The sequence below is a fragment of the Ascidiella aspersa genome, chromosome 3 (assembly GCF_963924565.1).
Source record: "Ascidiella aspersa chromosome 3, kaAscAspe10.2, whole genome shotgun sequence".
NCBI classification, from domain to species: domain Eukaryota; kingdom Metazoa; phylum Chordata; class Ascidiacea; order Phlebobranchia; family Ascidiidae; genus Ascidiella; species Ascidiella aspersa.
This window is the reverse complement of record NC_139449.1, coordinates 12,765,729-12,782,968: the sequence shown is the minus strand read 5'-3', so window position 1 is coordinate 12,782,968 and position 17,240 is coordinate 12,765,729. Positions and strand designations below refer to the sequence as shown.

General features: G+C 35.5%; 2 protein-coding genes across 2 annotated transcripts; both read left to right on the top strand.

The window, feature by feature from the left end:
* Positions 1-2,604: 2,604 nt before the first annotated feature.
* On the top strand, positions 2,605-3,842 carry LOC146160251 (CXXC motif containing zinc binding protein-like). Its single transcript, XM_083385376.1, has one exon. It carries the CDS (start codon positions 2,632-2,634, stop codon positions 3,118-3,120), a length of 489 nt encoding a protein of 162 aa, XP_083241502.1. The 5' UTR covers positions 2,605-2,631; the 3' UTR covers positions 3,121-3,842.
* Positions 3,843-3,899: 57 nt separating this feature from the next.
* Positions 3,900-11,157, top strand: LOC146160250 (putative nuclear transport factor 2). Its single transcript, XM_083384727.1, has 4 exons — positions 3,900-4,484; positions 5,047-5,118; positions 6,835-6,945; positions 9,902-11,157. The coding sequence occupies exons 1-4, from the start codon at positions 4,395-4,397 to the stop codon at positions 10,010-10,012; spliced, it is 384 nt and encodes a 127-aa protein (XP_083240853.1). The 5' UTR covers positions 3,900-4,394; the 3' UTR covers positions 10,013-11,157.
* Positions 11,158-17,240: the final 6,083 nt, after the last annotated feature.

Here is a 17,240-nt window from a genome sequence, read left to right as displayed (position 1 = left end):
TCAACACATAATATATTGGGTTAGGATGCGAGTTAGCGAATCGATGTGGGTGGGTAAGGGGTTAAGTATTATTATATTAATTATTTAATATTATTGCATAACCCACCCTAGCACAAACCCTAACCCTAATAATGTGCATTGTGGTAGGATTCTAGACCAGTGTCATATTTTTTTTTAATTTATAAAAAATTGACTATTCTTTATGGTGGTAAGTTTTTTTTAACTTAAATATATTTATTCTGCCCATATAATTTTGTGCTGACTTTGCATGTTGACTAGCTCCAGGTTATGTTGTTGTACTATATATATAAGATTTAATTTCTCAGCGTTAAACAAACTGTGCAGCATCAGATGATAAACCAGGTGATCATTGATGTGGGTGGAATAGTAGGTTTATCATAATGGCAATATCTCGTTTTGTAGCTAGATGTTTGTAGACTAGATGATATAATAAAAGTTAATACTGTAGTTCTGTAGCCAGAGAATTAGCAAGAGAATCATTTGAGCTCCTAATCAGATAGAACATGATGGACTTCATTATAAGGCTGGAAGCTCTGCAATTGACCAGTCTGGAAAGTATGGCAGATTTTGACGAGATCTTTCAGGTGCACGGCCTAAAAAATCCGAGTGATTGGGTGTAACAAAGGTAAAAAAGTGTACCCGCTTCAAAATTTGGGGTGCACTTTATGATTGTCCGATGCACTCTGCATTGGAGGAGGGGCCGTGGCTTTTTATTGACACCCTGTCAGTGTCACCAAACTGATGACACCTGTCACTGATTCCATGACACCCTGTCACTGCTTTGGTGACACTCTGTCATCGATTTGTATTGCATACATTGCACTTTAAACGTATGCCGCACAAGCGTCTTACATATTTGGGGTGTAGATTTATTCTTTTCTGGATGCACTTTTAAAGGGTTGAAAAAACTTGTGGGTACACTTGCCATACTTTCCACGGTGGGCAATTAACAGCAGTCGAAGTTTGTTTGAAAGTTGTACAGCTATTTCAGTGACCCACTGTGGAAAGTATGGAAGGTGTACCCGCGAGTTTTTTTTTAAAGTGTTCCCCCAAAAAAATCTAAACTGCACCTGAAATATGTAAAAGATTGTACTGCATCTGTTTAAAGTAGGGTTCCTATCCGGGAATGTTTCGACGGGAAATTCTCGGGATTTACCTCAAATTAACCATCCCGAATCCCGGGATTTTTTATAGTCCTGGTTATTCGGCAACATACCAAAACTTTAAAAAAAATAGTCATTTTTAACTGATATAAAGAAAAAAAAAGAAAAAAAATATTACCAAACCTATTAAATTTGGTGCCTGAGTGCATCGTAAAATAATAAACTTTCTACCAGAAATTTAAAACTGCACCCGAGATGCACTTTTTTTACCTTTGTTGCACCTGGTCAACAGGATTTTTTCAACTGTGCACCCTCGAGATTCTTGGAAAGTAACGCCCTAGTTTGCCGCTCAGTCGTAACCATGCATTTCATATAAAATCAACGAAAAATTGCTCAAATGCAAAAAAACTTCCATCGAGGTAACAGTTTTCTGTATAATTTTTTTGTGAAAATTTCAAACTGCAAAATCTTCTCCGCCCTACAAATAACTTTGCAATCTAGATCCAAAGAAGCAGCAGAAATTTTAGCAACCAAACAGAAAACTGTCTTAGAACTGTAGATTTCATAACATTCTACCATTCCAAAGAAAAAGAATTGCTTTCGTATTTTTGCCAACAAGATGAATTTGTTTGCTGCAAATACATCAAAGGGCTTCTGTTTATATTGGGTGTACCACAATATATATCTTAAGAATGGCACTTGTCATATATAGTTTAAAAAGTTAGAATATATGTATTGTTATGTATCAGTAATCGATATGCATCTAACCCAATTGGCCATTGAACAACACTAAAAGAAGATTATAATTAAAGTAGTATTGCAGAAAGTGGATAATGACTCTCACCAATTGAGATGTAGACTTTGAAATGCTAAATGTTTTGCTTGACCCACAAAGAGGCTGAACAAAATATCCACATATTGTATGATGTATGATAGCTAACTTTGTAATGTATCACTAATCGCTGGGTGAAAAAGGATGGCCACCTAGAGATTCCATGAAATTTGATAAAGCTAACATCAGCAATGAATTGTTAGTTGCTAGAAAATCATTCCTCCGCCACTGAACATCAAACTTTTTGTGATAAAGCAGTTTGTATAAGCCTTGCATACAACGGGGACTGATTCAATTGTATTTGCAGAGCATTTCCTGCTTTGACCATTGAAAAGCAGGCATTTTTGATGGCCAAAAAATGAAATACAGATACATCTCATCAAAGTTGTAGCATAAAAAGAACGCAAATGTCAAAATTTGCGTATTTTTAGCACTTTTTAAGCAAATGAAAGAGAAAAACAAGATAATTTTTTTTGGATTCAGTGTTTCTAAAACTGGATTTTAGTGTTCCTAAAATCAGATTTAGTGGCATCAAAATACCCTGAAACCAGTAAAACTTTATTTACAATGTGTGTTGATCAATGTTATTATTAGGTATTTTTTAACCTTTTGTTTTTTGTATTATGTTGTATCATTTTTAAGGTTAGGTTATAAAAAAACGCTATCTTGTTTACAATGGTTAAAATTTCTTTGGCCTTGTGTGCAACATTGGAGAATGTGAAAGAAATCCAGACCTCTGGTGATGATTTTCGATGGTACTTGAAACTTCGGTGCAACAATTGCGGAGAAGTTAGCAATACTTGGCAATATATAAATTTGATTGAAACTACAGAACTAAAAGGTGGCCGTGGTTTTGCCTCTATGGTGCAAAAGTGTAAAATGTGTTCAAGAGAAAACAATATAGACATATTAAAAGATGAAATTGCATCTTACAAAGATGACAGCGATGGTCAATTTGCAATTGTAGTTGTATTCGAATGTCGGGGTATTGAACCTGTTGAGTTTGACTTTCGAAATGGCTGGAAAGTACTATCAAGCCTGTCTCCAGCCATTTTTGAAGATGTTGATTTTTCGGAAAAGGAGTGGTATGATTATGACTCCATTGCAAATCAATCCATTGGTATTACTGAATTAAATTATCAGATTTGCAAATTCAAGAAATAGAAAATTTGTCTTCAGTAATTAACTGTTATTAAGTTGGTTTATTGTTTGTTGTCATCTAGAATAGTATTCCACCCATATATGTACCCAATGCCAAAATGATTGTGTGATCCTCCTTTTTGGTATGGTTTTCTTGACATATGACAGTTAAATTGCCAAACTAAAATTGATTTCAACAGTTAAATTACATAACTAATAATAATCCATGGGATTCCTTAATCCCACACCATGCCAATTATTGCAAATGCTAAAGCCTATGATCTTTAAAGTTTATTATAAAAAAACTTTCACAAATACAATAACTTTCATCGTTTATTTATCTGATCTAAGTTGCAAAAATTGTGATTTGAATTTGTCTTTTAACATCCAATGGAACTTAAAAGACATATACATATGAATAATTTCCCAAAGTTTTAAATTTCTGTCAGAAAGTCCATGGTATGCAATGCGCCTTTGATTTGAAAAGGTTCTTTATCTGGTCACAAAACAGAGTGATTTTGCATACGTCAAGATCATGCCTTCCTAATGAAATACAACATAGGTCTGAATAAATAAAAAAGGAATTATTTCACAGGCGTGGCATGCACTAACTCTGTATACCCTTTGTATATATACCTTTTGTTTGTTGCCTAGCTTTGATCTTTGATCCGGACACTTGGGTATACATGGCCTGTTGTGCACTGTTGTCACAATATAGCATTGACCAGTTGTACATTGCAGTGCAAATAGCAACATATATATATATATATATATATATTGGCTGCTTGGCCAATATTTCGCTTTTACAGATATATCAGTATCAGTAATTGTTGACCAATTATTTGCCCATATTTTGATTGAAATGCGATTTAAATGGTGTTGGTTGACAAAATAGGTAAATATTAGGTATCGATAACAGTCAAAAGTGATATCAGTCAATCTCTAATACTTATTACTCCTGGCCTGTGGTATTTACTATGTCACAACTTATGTTTAGTTTTTCACTAAATTTTTGCAGGTTTACCAACTTTACGTTAATTTGCTGAATAGGCTTTGAGAGCAGGTTTTGAACGAACACTGTAAATTAAATTGTTCTCAATAAATCTTGTTTATTTGTAACAATGTGTATTTTAAACAATTGATATTTGTTTATGTATTACCGAGTATAATTAATTAGCGGTAATGTTTATAAATGTGTTTGATATATCTGTGCTAAAAAAACTCTTGCAATAACATTTTTTGATGTTAAATAGCTTTACAGCTTGGTACCATCAACTTAAAATAATAAAAAACAAAACATGAATGACCCGCATGCTATTGCACAATTGTTCGTTGGGCACTACTATGCAACTATGGCTTCCAACAAAGAAGCCCTTGGAGATTTATATGTGAGTAACTGTTCTAGCGTTTATAGTTTCAGGGTATGCATGGCTTATTTAGAGTAGAAAAAGTTCCTCCAAACAATACCAAACAATAATGCATTTACATTGTTCAAATACCCGGAACATGTGGGATAACCGGTTTATAAATCTAAGGGGAACATACACTTGCCCCACTCTAAGTTTAGCACATTTTTTTTTAATCTGTGCCACTGGCGACATATTTTTATTATATTTTTAATTGAAATTTGTACACTAGTTGTGCATGTAATTTGGTGAAATAATTTGGTGAAACAGGGCATTTTGATGCCATAGCAAAAATTCAGGGCGTTGAAAAACCCTGTGCACACCCATTCTTGGCGCCTCTTTGTATATATATGTTTATGTGTATGTGTGTGTGTTCTTATTAGAACAAGATTATAAAATCATCAGTATTTATATTAAACATTTTTTTTTAGATGTTTTTTGGTTTAAAACAGTGGGTCTACAGTTGTATATCTTGCCACAAACTAAAAAATCAAGAGTTTTTTAACAAAACTTTAGTTGCCTTACTTTTAACTACATTTTCTAGGTGCCCCAGTCGATGATGAGTTTTGAAGACCAAAAGTGTAATGGAAAGGACGCTGTCATGTTAAAAATCAGGGTAACAATATATATATTTATTTTTATTACTATTTTTCCAATAGTACACAAGCATGGATTATTTCTTACAAATAAATTTAGGAAATATTGTAGTTTTGTACCACCAGCAAAAAAAGCAAGCTCTGTTAGTGTGTGTATATATTGTTTCACAGTCAGGAAGACGTTACTCACAGCCACAATGAAATGGCATTTTGCAAAAACTTTTTAGATTTGCGCTTACAGCAAAGAAATCTCTAACCAGATAATTTCACAGAAAGATTTGTTTTGTTGGAAGTCTAAATCCACACAGAGGCAGCGATATGTGGATTCACATAAAAGTGACAATATTGCATGACGCCTTTAGGATGAATAGAACAAGGCTTTTTGCCTTGTGTCCTCTTTTCACATTGCTTCCCCACACATTGTTAATTAGCCAGTTTAGACCAGCAACTGAAGGCTGATGGCTGCCAAAAGTAGTGATTCCTAACCGTTTTTTGGTTGCAATTGTTAGATAAAAGAATTGCGATCTGTACCACCAAGTGTGATATAAATGTAATTTTAATCTGATATATATTTTTCTATCGCATCATGTAAAGCTTACACATTTTCTGACCTCTTCTGGTTGGTGCATGCGATCTACGTTTCAAATGCCTTGACTTAACTTTTTTCCCATGGGTGATATGGTGATCCTTGTGTGATTAACTGACTTTCTAATACAAGGTCGACAACCTTTTTCTTGTTAAGAGCAAATTCCAAACTCGGAAAGGTTTGGATGGGCTGTAATCAATTTTAAATGACTATTTGTTTTATGGTTAAAATTTCTAGTTTTGAAAATTTTACTTTATCAACTGAGGCGGACATACAATTGATCTAATTATATTAAAGAGGGCAGTAGAGTGATTGAAACAAAGGTAAAAAATAATCTATTGTGTTTGGTGTAAAATTTACATCCACATGGTGTTAACTATCCATGGTCACAATAAAAATGCAAAATGCGAACCAAATTTGCAGGTACCGCCAGGCGCGTAGCTGGCCGTTTCAAAGGGGGTGTCCCGAAATTTCAACTTAGGGAATTCCCCTATTTTTGTCTGACGGTAGTGAATTATAACGTCATAAAAAAGTGATTGTAATGACGTCATAAAAAACTAACCAGAAACAAGTAACGTCCAGCAAAAGCGAACACGTGCGTGATCGACAATCATGCCAGGCGCCAGCTGTAAAACCACTTAATGCAATCGTTAACTTCGGGCGAAAAAGAAAACGAAGACCGTGAAATATGTGTGATTGATTTTGGTGTAATCATAATTCGACTATGAGCAGCGTATTGTCCTAAGTTCCATATACGGGACTACGCTAAATTACAAGCAAAACTAAACGAAGATCGTTTTTCCCGGGTGGTATTATGTCACGATTAGCGCAACATCTGCGCCGAGCTTTGTGCAAAGTCAGCAAAAATCTGAGCTCCGGTTGAGGGAAAATAGTTTGTGTTAATTAAAAAAAAAGGATCATAAGATTTACAATATAAATATATATTATTAACAAGACCTTTGTATTTTGACAGTCGGTATGCAGGTTGAACTATTTTTTGCCCATAACAAAACCCTCAATTTTAAGTTAACAGAAAACACTCAATATAGTCATAAAAAGAACACTTGAGGCCATCTATTGTTTTACATTAACTGCTTTGTATAATCAATTCCTTGTAAAAAATATAAAAAAAATTGTTTTTTGTTGACAGGACTTGAAGTTCAAAACAATTGCACATGAAATTACATCAATCGATTGTCAACCAATAGTTGGATTAGACGATAACCAAGCCCTAATGGTTGTCGTAATGGGAAAACTTAAGGTATTTTTTATATTTAAAAATAACGAATTATTTACCATTATCCTGACAACAAGTGTAGCTCATTTTTTGTGAAAAGCATCAAAATTTTGGCACTTTTTTTACACATTTCCAGCGCTAATTGTCTCAGTAAATCCTATATGGTAACTATTTTCTAAGGATATCAATAACTTCATTATCCATTTTTTACTTTGAAAAAATGTGTCGAAATTTGTTTCCAATCGACTTCTGTTCATGCACAAAAATGAGCCCAAATTGGTTTTGTTAAAGCTACATGTGAAACAAAAAGTGCCTATAAAAAGGTCTCAAGACGGACCACCCTTTTGGGCATTTTTAAACAAACTTGTAGTGTTTGCACTAGCCTTTATGCAATTCACATATAAATAACCCAATTTCGTAAAAAACATCCATAGGTTACAACGGGGTCGTTTGTTTTGACGTAAAAAAGGATAAATTGGACCTACAAAACTAAAACTATGACAAATTTGAACCTAAAAATATTTTTTGACAAATTTTTAAAATTTTATTAATACACTGGTTTAAACAACACATTATTGTATTCCACTCTTGGCATCTTCAGTCATTTGAAGTTTTACTGACAACAGGTGAAACAACAATCCGCTATTTTTCGGCTTCATGCAAAATTAATCGCCCTGATTTAAACATTGTGTTATGTGCGTAATATATCTCCGGCAAACAACTAAATTCAAAAGAAAAATTCTCGTTTAAAATAAATAAATTAATATATTTTCTTGTAATGAAAACTGCAAAAAAAGAGTCGGCAACCTACGGCCCGCCGCCTATTTGACAAAACTTGACACGAGACCATTTCACATATAAGTCCCAAAAAATTTTCTGGAGCGGAATAAAAACTTGCAACAAATTTAAAAGAAATACCGGTATACCAAAAGCAAATCGCGCTTACTTTGCTCGCCAGGTGGTACGTCCAGACATAAAAAGTTAGCAAATTCAACTAGATTAACCATTAAAGTTATCGCGTTTCTTCAAAGTATTTTTATTAAACTTTTTATTAGTAGTATGAATGACGACCTGTGGACTTGTTTTTCGCGCTTCGCGCCAACACTTTACTGCCTTCTTATGTAAATAAACACGTCTCTAAGTGCAAAAAAGTCCGAGACCCGCCTGATTCACAGTTGTTTTAACGATTTAATAAAACTATTCTTGGTAAACTTTTTGTGCGGCCCGCATAGACCTTTCTGAGTTTGGTATTGGCCCGCGACTAAAAAAAGGTTTCCGACCCCTGCTGTAAAATAATTAATTCGTAAATAAACAAAATATATATCTTTTGCTAGGATTGCAAAATTTCCGGGAATTTTTAAAGCCGAAACTTTCCATGGAAATTTTGGGAATTAACGGGAATTTTGGGAAATTTTAGGAAACTTTCAAAACAATCTTAGTTTGATATGGAAACAGGAAAATAATGGCCTTAAACTGTTTAGATTAAAAGTACTATGTATAGCTAAATATTTAAGAACATACAAACACATGGTTAAGTTTAGTAACTGCAAAAAAGAATCATTACCAATCTGTTTGTTTACAAACAACACTGACCGGTCTGGGCCAAAATACCCCCAGCTAACATTTGTTGTTTTGTGAGTTACAAAGTCGTTGTATTAGTTCAGGGGTCGGCAACCTACGGTCCGTCCAAATAATTCATCCGGCCTGCCGCCTATTTGACAAAATAGACACGAGCCCATTTCACATACTTTTTGACTATTTTAACTACGTAAGTGCAAAAACTTTTCCCGCTATGCGCGAATGATGTTCATACATCCGGTTGATTACGTTTTGTAATGTCTTTTCAAAAGATCAGTGCTTGTTTACCGTTGCGGCGTGGAAAGCTGACAAGGACCGTTTTTTAACATTTTTATTATTTTTCGGCAGTGTAATAAAAACTTGAAAGAAATTTAAAAGAAATACCGATATACCAAAAAAAAATCGCGTTCACTTTGCTCGCAGGGTACGCCCGACTTAAAAACTTAGCAAATATTGAATTAGACTAACCAATAAAATTAGACTAACTTACTGCGTTTCTTCAAAGTAGTTTCATCACACTTTTCATTAGTAGTATGGATAACGACGTGTGGACTCGAATTTTACACTAAACAAACGCTTTTTTCGCGCTTTGCGCCAACACTTTACTGCCTCATTAAATGTAATTAAACACGCAAATAAAAAACGATACCCGCCTGATATACTGTTGTTCTAACATTTTAATAACACAATTCTTAACTTATTGTGCGGCCCCAGAGACCTTTCTAGTTTGGTTTAGGCCCGCGACTAGAAAAAGGTTGCCGACCCCTGTACTAGTTGCTGCCGGTTAGCATCTCTTCCTGCTCGTCTAGAAATGCTTAAGATAGGTTTTTAATATTTTTTTCTGGTTGATGAAATATTTAATTAATGTTTTAAACATAATAAATTCCAAATTTGAAAATTCCCAATATTCCCATTATTCCCGGGTCCTTCAAAATTCCCGGAAACTCTCCACCCCTTTACAATCCTATCTTTTGCATATGAAACAGGCACAGTCAGATTTTGCAAAAACACCAAGTACTTCGGTTTCATTTGGCAAAGATAATCTCCCTTTTTTGAAAAAAAAAAGGTTAAACTTTTAAAATGCAATCGTTTTACTGCAAATCCTTAAATCCCAATGAAGTATTACTATAAAATATTGTTTAACAAAATCAATATTCTGCCCCCAAAAAAATTATCTGGTTTATGTTTGGCGATATTGTTTGTCGTTGACCCAAACTCTCACAACAGTTTAATTTCTTGTAGCAAATGTTTGTGATGAAATCAAGCCTTTTTGTAATTCTAAAATCTTAATCACATTTTAAATTGCTTGAACCGTTCAATACAAACAAGAAGATGTCTTTTTATTGGATAGTTTGGTCGTCAATGTGTTTCAGATGAGCTAAAGTTTATTTTCGTTCTGCAGACTGATGATGATCACCCGCACAGTTTTTCTCAAACCTTTATCCTAAGGAAGGCTGGGGAAGGTTATGTGATCGCGAACGAAGTATTCCGAATGATTCTCCACAACGCATAGATAGTGGCTTCTAGAATATTCTCCGGATCATGTTGCCTGCAAAAACATTTGTTTCCGTGCCTAAGTGTGTTAATAAGTGTGCAAACATATCCGGCTCGTGCAAAATGTAGGCTACCATCTGCGAAATATTGCACTTGAGCTAAAACCCATTAAAAGTGCCTTCATTCATGGACAATGCCGGATCAAGAAGTAACAACTCTTGCAACTGTATTTTTTGTAACTCATTTGGCTGTGGGTCAAAATTATCGTTTGTTCTGCCATAATTATGTAAAACTAAGTGTGATAATACTGTAGGCGTTGGACCCTGTTTCCTGTTTTATCTGTAATTGTCGCTTATACAAACTCCTATTCCTAATAAAAAATAAATCATAGGTTTCAAAATTTTAATCTTTGTAATTGGGTCACGCGCCATAACCTAATTCGAAACCAAAATCGAGCGCAAAACGCCGTTTTTCATGTTTTGTTTGGTCGACCGGAAACCCACGATAGTTTTTCTTTTTCGTTATTCATTCAGGTTGGCTGTTTAGCAAGTGTGTATTCGACAATTGACTACGGTAAGTCAACCCTTTCTTTTTTTTTCTCGCCAAAAAAGTCAAGTAAGGCGCCGGTAATGTTCCTCGCTGTTCGCTGTCAGTGCCAATATCCAACGTTGGTATCAAAACGGTATTTTTTTCTAACCTGAGGAGATTCTTAAAGGGTGGTATATTAGTCAAAGCCGTGTGCGTTTCATAGTCGCCATTATAAAGTTATGTAAGATAATGCAAATGTATTCTCTATAACAGGGGTCGGCAACCTTTTGCTAGTCGCGGGCCAAAACCAATGTCAGAATAGTCTCTGCAGGCCGCACAAAATGTTTATTAAGAATTGTGTTATTAAAATGTTAGAACAAGTGTGAATTAGGCGGGCCTCGAATTTTTTTGCACTTAAAGATGTGCTTAATTACATTGAAGATGCAGAAAATTGTTGGCCCAAAGCGCAAAGAAGGCGTTTGTTGGTTTAAAATACGAGTCCACACGTCGTCATCCATACTACTAATGAAAGGTGAAATAAAACTACTTTGGGGAACGCTATAACATTTAAAGTTTATCTACCTCTGTGTTTGTAAACATGTTTAAGTCAAGGCACACCTGGCGAGCGAAGCGAGCGCGATTATTTTTTTGGTATACCGGCATTTCTTTTAAATTTCTTGCAAGTAATTATGACATTGGCAAAAATGAAAAATAAAAAAAATTTAACAAAAATATATCCAATATTTTTGAATACGTTTTCCGTTTTTGCGCGAAGTATTTGGCAGCTGTCCAGCACGGCGCAACAGTAAAGAAGTGCTGATCTAGTTGAAAAGACAGCATTAAAACGTAATCAAACCGGATGGAGAAAGATCATAAACTTTTTCACACTTTTCTAGTTAAAATAGTCAAAAAGTATGTGAAATGGTGTCTAATTTGTCAAAGAGGCGACGGGCCGGATGAATTACAGCCGTAGGTTGCCGACACCTGCTCTATAAGCATATCGTAAGACCACGTGTTTAGTGTGCAATTGACACAACTTATTTTCTCTCAACCGCAGCTTGTATTTTAGCTGACTTGGCACACAGCTCTGTGCGGATGTTGCGCAAATCGTGAAATAATAGCACCAGGGAAAAACGATCTTCGTTTAGTATTTTAGGTGGCTAAAGAAGTGCTTGTAATTTAGCGTTAGTCCCGTACATGGAAATTAGGAAACTGGTCTGCTGATAGTCCAATTATATTTTTACCAAAATCAATTACATATATTTCACGGTCTCGGTTGAGTTTTTCAATGTTACCTTTAGCTGGGTGTGGTTGTTTCTAATTAGTTTATTATGACATCATAACAATCACTATTTGATGACGTCAGTATTAATTAACGTCAGGCGGAAATTAGAGAAATTTCCTTTTTTTTACATTCGGGCCCCTTTTTGATTTTTTAGATACGACCCTGTGTAGGTAGTGTATGTAGTTTGACTTACGATTTTTTTTATTAGTTTGAAATTTTTAGCATTAACGTCACAAAGTTAAGTCATAAAATAATTTTATCTTTAAAACATAAGCAGCTGCAATCCAGACTATAGTCGCCATCGTGGCGTTTCTTAGCACTGTGCGCACAATAATCCAGATATGCACATGCCAAAGTATGCAAAAAAAAGCTCGCTTACTCGCATCCTAATTCTGTATATTTGTATTAAATTGGCCAAACTTTCCACCCCCATTTTTAGCATACGTAACTCATACAAGGCAAATAAAAATCAAGTAGGCCTACTGCTTAAATAATGACATTTGTAGATAAATTTAACAGTAACACCATAGTCAGGGATGTTTAAAGTAAAATTCCTTTGTAGAAAGAGGATTGTAGAATATTAGGTTTTGAATCTAAAATAACGAATCCAGGGTATCGATTTAAAGGAGTTGTCTAAAATATATATATTGTATATATGCATAAAAATGATTTTGTGTGGTAGTTCTACTTAACTTGTAACGTTGTTACACTGGTCAACATAATCTCCTGCACAAGGTTTGCCAACTGATTCTAGTGTACTTTTAGTCACTTATTCCAAATCTGTCATTAGTTTTTTTCCTATCAGTTATGGGATATAAAGTATTTGGGCAAAAACTGTTCTAAATAGCAAAAACACTTCCGGTCAACAATATTTCAAATCCGAAATGTTCCTATTTCTAATTAAATTTCCTAATCAACATTAAATTGCTGTTTAAATATGTTTGGTAGCCATCATTCTTGTCTTACCGACAGTAAAAAAGCGCAGTATCTTCTTACATTGGGCTTTCGGAACTCGTCTATAATTAACATCCAGCGGTGATAAGCCATTATATAACACTTCCAATTTCCTTATTATCGTTTCTCCTTCAGCTTGATATTCTGATAGAATTGTTTACCCTGCTCGCTAAAAAGTCGCCAAGATTTTGCGGCAATACGTTGAGGTAACTGTACAGGAGTGCTCATATTACACTTACACCTCAGTGATTGCAAGCTGAAAAGGAGATGTTCTATCATCTCTTGGTAGTTGTGGGACTTATTGTTCCCAAGAAAGTATTTGACCACATCAGCGAATGCGTTCCAAGGTCAAACTTCAAGACTGTTCATGGATGTTACAAATTTGCGGTCTCTTATAGCAATGTAGGCTAAATCTGCAGTCCTTCGAATATCCCTACTTTCGTCGCTAATCCCAGGTAAAAGATGTAAGCAAAACAGTGTCCATCGTGATCAATGAGATTTACCTACATGTTTCAATATTGAAGTGCCTAGTTTAAAGTGCCATGGTGGAACTGGTGGGAGGGTGATGTTTAGTTGTGGTCAACCAGTGGTTCGTTAATTACGTTTCCGTCCGGGGATATCAAATTGATCTTTGAGAGCCATTACTTTTTCACGCAGTGCTCCTTTTAGGCTCTACTCTCCCAGTAGGACAAGAAGTATGAGTATTTGAAATGTCTCCTTGTTGGCCCAAAATAAAATTACCCATTTTTAGGTCTACAAAAATCAACCATTTGTGATTACTGAGTGACTTACAAGAGTGAGACGTCACTTGCACCACACCTCTTTTTTTCGTTTGAAGTCTGGAAACTATCAATTTAGCAGTCTATTTAGGCAAATTTAAGTAACCGACATGATCATTTACTTTTGATTGACTATACATAGAAGGTGAACAAAGATTCACCGCCCGGTGTACTTGTCCTTTTTTATCAGCATCAGTATGTGAAACGAATAACAAACCTTCTGCATCAATCTCAGGCAAACTCAAGTACAACTTGGCAAAAATGGCACATACGGTTAAAAAAGTTAAAACTTATTGTGATAGTTAAAGTTTGACAACAGATTTGGAATCAGCTCACCAAACTTACCTTAAAACAAAACTTAAAAAATGTGCGATAGAATTAATAATACTTGACCTATACCTGAACCCAAACGCTAAACCGAACCGCAACCCAAATAATGTACGTTAGTAGAATAATTATTTGAACGCTGGGGAAAAAACAAACTCGGTGGGCATAAGATAATTCCTCGTCCAGGGTAGATACGATTGTTGCGTCACACATTGATGTATTGGGAATCAAAGCGTTTATATTAAATTAACGCACAATATTTAAGTTAGGGTGCTGGATAGCATTTGGGTTCCGGTTGGTCAAGTATTATTAAACTTAATCTTCTTATGCAGATTTGTTAGGTTAAACTAGTGCATTGTTTAAGACCTCAAAGTCTAAAAGTCAGACTTTCTGATCCTTTGGATGCCCTTATTATCGTAGACCAGGGTTTCTCAACCGTGGCCCTCGCCCCCCCCCCTCCTCTGGGGGGCCACGGAGCGGTCATTGGGGGGCCACCGGCATAACTCTCCAGCTAGATATTGCAAAAACCAAAGTGTCACTATTTCCTAAATTTACCAGTTAACTTAATTTTGTGTTTTTATTACGACTAAACCTTTCTTGTAACGTTTTGTAACACATTTTTCTATAGTCAGTAGGGATGTTTAAACTTTAAAGTAGAATATTGAACCCTTTTTATTCGTTTTATCGCGGAAAGTTACGCCTAATTGGTCGTTCGCGGGTGGCAAGTTTGGTTAGGGACCGGTCGCTGTGGCGAAATAATTACTGTGCTGCTTTGTAATAATCATTTAGTGCGGCGACAGCGTTATTTTCCAAGCGGCCAATTATTATACTTGCCATTTACCCTTCGCCTAATCATTAAGTGTCCGACAAATGTTGTTAGGCAAGCAACTAGTGTGTATTGCCAGGTGCAACGGTTCGCAATGTCCTTTAAGTTGCAAAAGAAACATTTCACCGAAAAACTGTACGCTACCGGGTTATTCAAAAGGTCATTTTTAGGCCAACATTAAGCGGTTTATGCAGCTTGTTTGTCAAGTAGGCTAATAGTAACGCATTCATAAAACGAAAATCGAATAATCATCTCGACGAATGTAGTGACATTGCTTGGCTCAGTACAAAATACAGCCGAATATAACAAATACCTTGGTGTCGTCGAAAAGCAAAATTTGTAATGACTAACTAAGTTAGTTTAAATTAAAATGATTTATTTGTTAATTTTTTAGAAAGTGCATTTATTCGTTTATTAATGGCTGTATTAGTTATTAACGTGAAGAAGTAAAACAAGTGAAAAGACTTTAAACACAATGCTTGGTATTTTTATAAGCATGGGGGCCACAAGGGTCGAGAGCCTTTTAAAAGGGACCACGAAGCATAAAAGTTTGGATGCCGTCATAGTCGTAGACGTAGACCTTATTGTTGCTTAAATCGGCACTAATTTTTAACGGATCGGGTAATAAACGCACTGAAGAAGCCGAACATTTTATGTATGGCATTCCTTTGTATTCTGATTTTGCAGATTTGTAGACTTTCTAGAATTTATAAGGCCGGTCAAAGTCCTAAAGTTTGTACGCCCTTGCAATATCTAATTAGAGAACAGGGGCTTTTTATGGCATCGAAAAATCAAACCTGCCCTATAATGTGAATAAGATATTATACTTACAATGATGTTTTACGGCTTTTCCAGCGTATGGTTAATCTGTCAAAACATTTGTGGTATGTTTGTACTCCTGGTAGTTCTTGGAATTGAGTCAGTAAAAAAATATTTTGATATTTAATTTTCGGCAAGTTTTAAAAAAACTTTAAAACATTATGAAAAGTTTATAAAGTTACACCTGGTTTATTGCACAACATTAAAATACCTGCCTTGATTAAATATACATGTTTCGGGTTAATTCGACTGATACATCGCGGCTTATCTGTCATGAGGTCCCGCTGTACGGAATTAACATTTTTCTGTGAAAATATGTTTTGCTCTTTTGACTTTCGAGAATGTTCATATGCTTTCTCCATATCTTATAAAACCAAGAATCAGCCATCAAAGTGAAATCTTTTCTGTCACTAACTACAGTAGTGGTAGGTTAATCAGCCAATGCATTTTTTTATTATGTTAAATCAATTGTTTTATTCTTGTTTCTGCTTATATAGCCTACTCTGTTTTTACTCTCTCGGGGAACACCTTCTTGGTCTAATCTATATCAATGTTTCCAATGTTGCCGATACCATCCCTGTGGATGTGAAAGAAATACAAGAGGATGATATCAGTATTTTATTTATTTTTGGCACCGCGAATTTCTTCGAAACTAACTTTATTTAGTGTCAGCCACATATAACAAATTGGCAACGATGTAGGCAAGTTTACTCTGTACAGTGACCACTATGCATAAAAGAAGCATTGACTCGCAACCCACGGTTGTCTAAGCCTGTAGAGCAGTGTTTCTCAACCTTTTTGACTTGGGGGCAAACCTAGAGACTTTAAAAGAGTGGCGGCGCACTTTGCGAGCGAAGCGAGCGCGAAGTTTTTGAGTATTTTTCTCTTAAATCGCTTGCAATTTTTTGTATAGGCTTTATAGTTGTATATCTTTAAAGGGACTTCAGCCTTGAGACCAAAATAAAAACAATATCAAGTTCGGAACAAAAGACAGTTAGGAACAACGCGAAAATAGGACTAATACCTAATAATCGCAATAATGACGAACTCGGAATCAGACCTAAATGGCAAACTAAGGCCTATACAACCTTTAACCTAACCCCAAACCCCACCTATACCTATCACTCCCCAAAATCCCCCCAAAACTCCCCAAATATTTTCAAATCTAACCCAATTGCTAACACGACAAACCACCCGCCCATTAGCCAAAACAGGGGCAAAAAATCCAGGGCCAAAACAGCGGCGCCCAAATGTCGACAGCAAACGGCCATTGCCAGACAGGTGTCCCCAATCATCCATACCCTTTTCCTATACAGTCCAGTTTAGTCATATTCCGATTAATTTTGGACTTATTTCGACATGTATAAGCCTTATCTAGACTATTTTAGATTTTAGTCTGTCGTGGTTATTACTACGAATTTGGCGTTATTAGGTCGCTGCTGATTGTTGCGTTGTAGATCTTATTTTGTAGGTCATATTGTTGCTTTGTAGGTCAAATTGTGTTTTCCACTTGAAAGTACTGTGGAACCAATGGGCTAAGCTTAATAGAAATGTAAAAAATAAATGTTTTATATATATTAAATTATTTTTTTATTTTGCTCGTGGCGCACCTGGCAGCCTTCCATGGCGCACCAGTGCGCCGCGGCGCACCGGTTGAGAAGCGCTGCGGTTGAGTGTACAATAGACCTATATAATGTTGCTTTATGAACGCGTAAAATAGCACCCATTT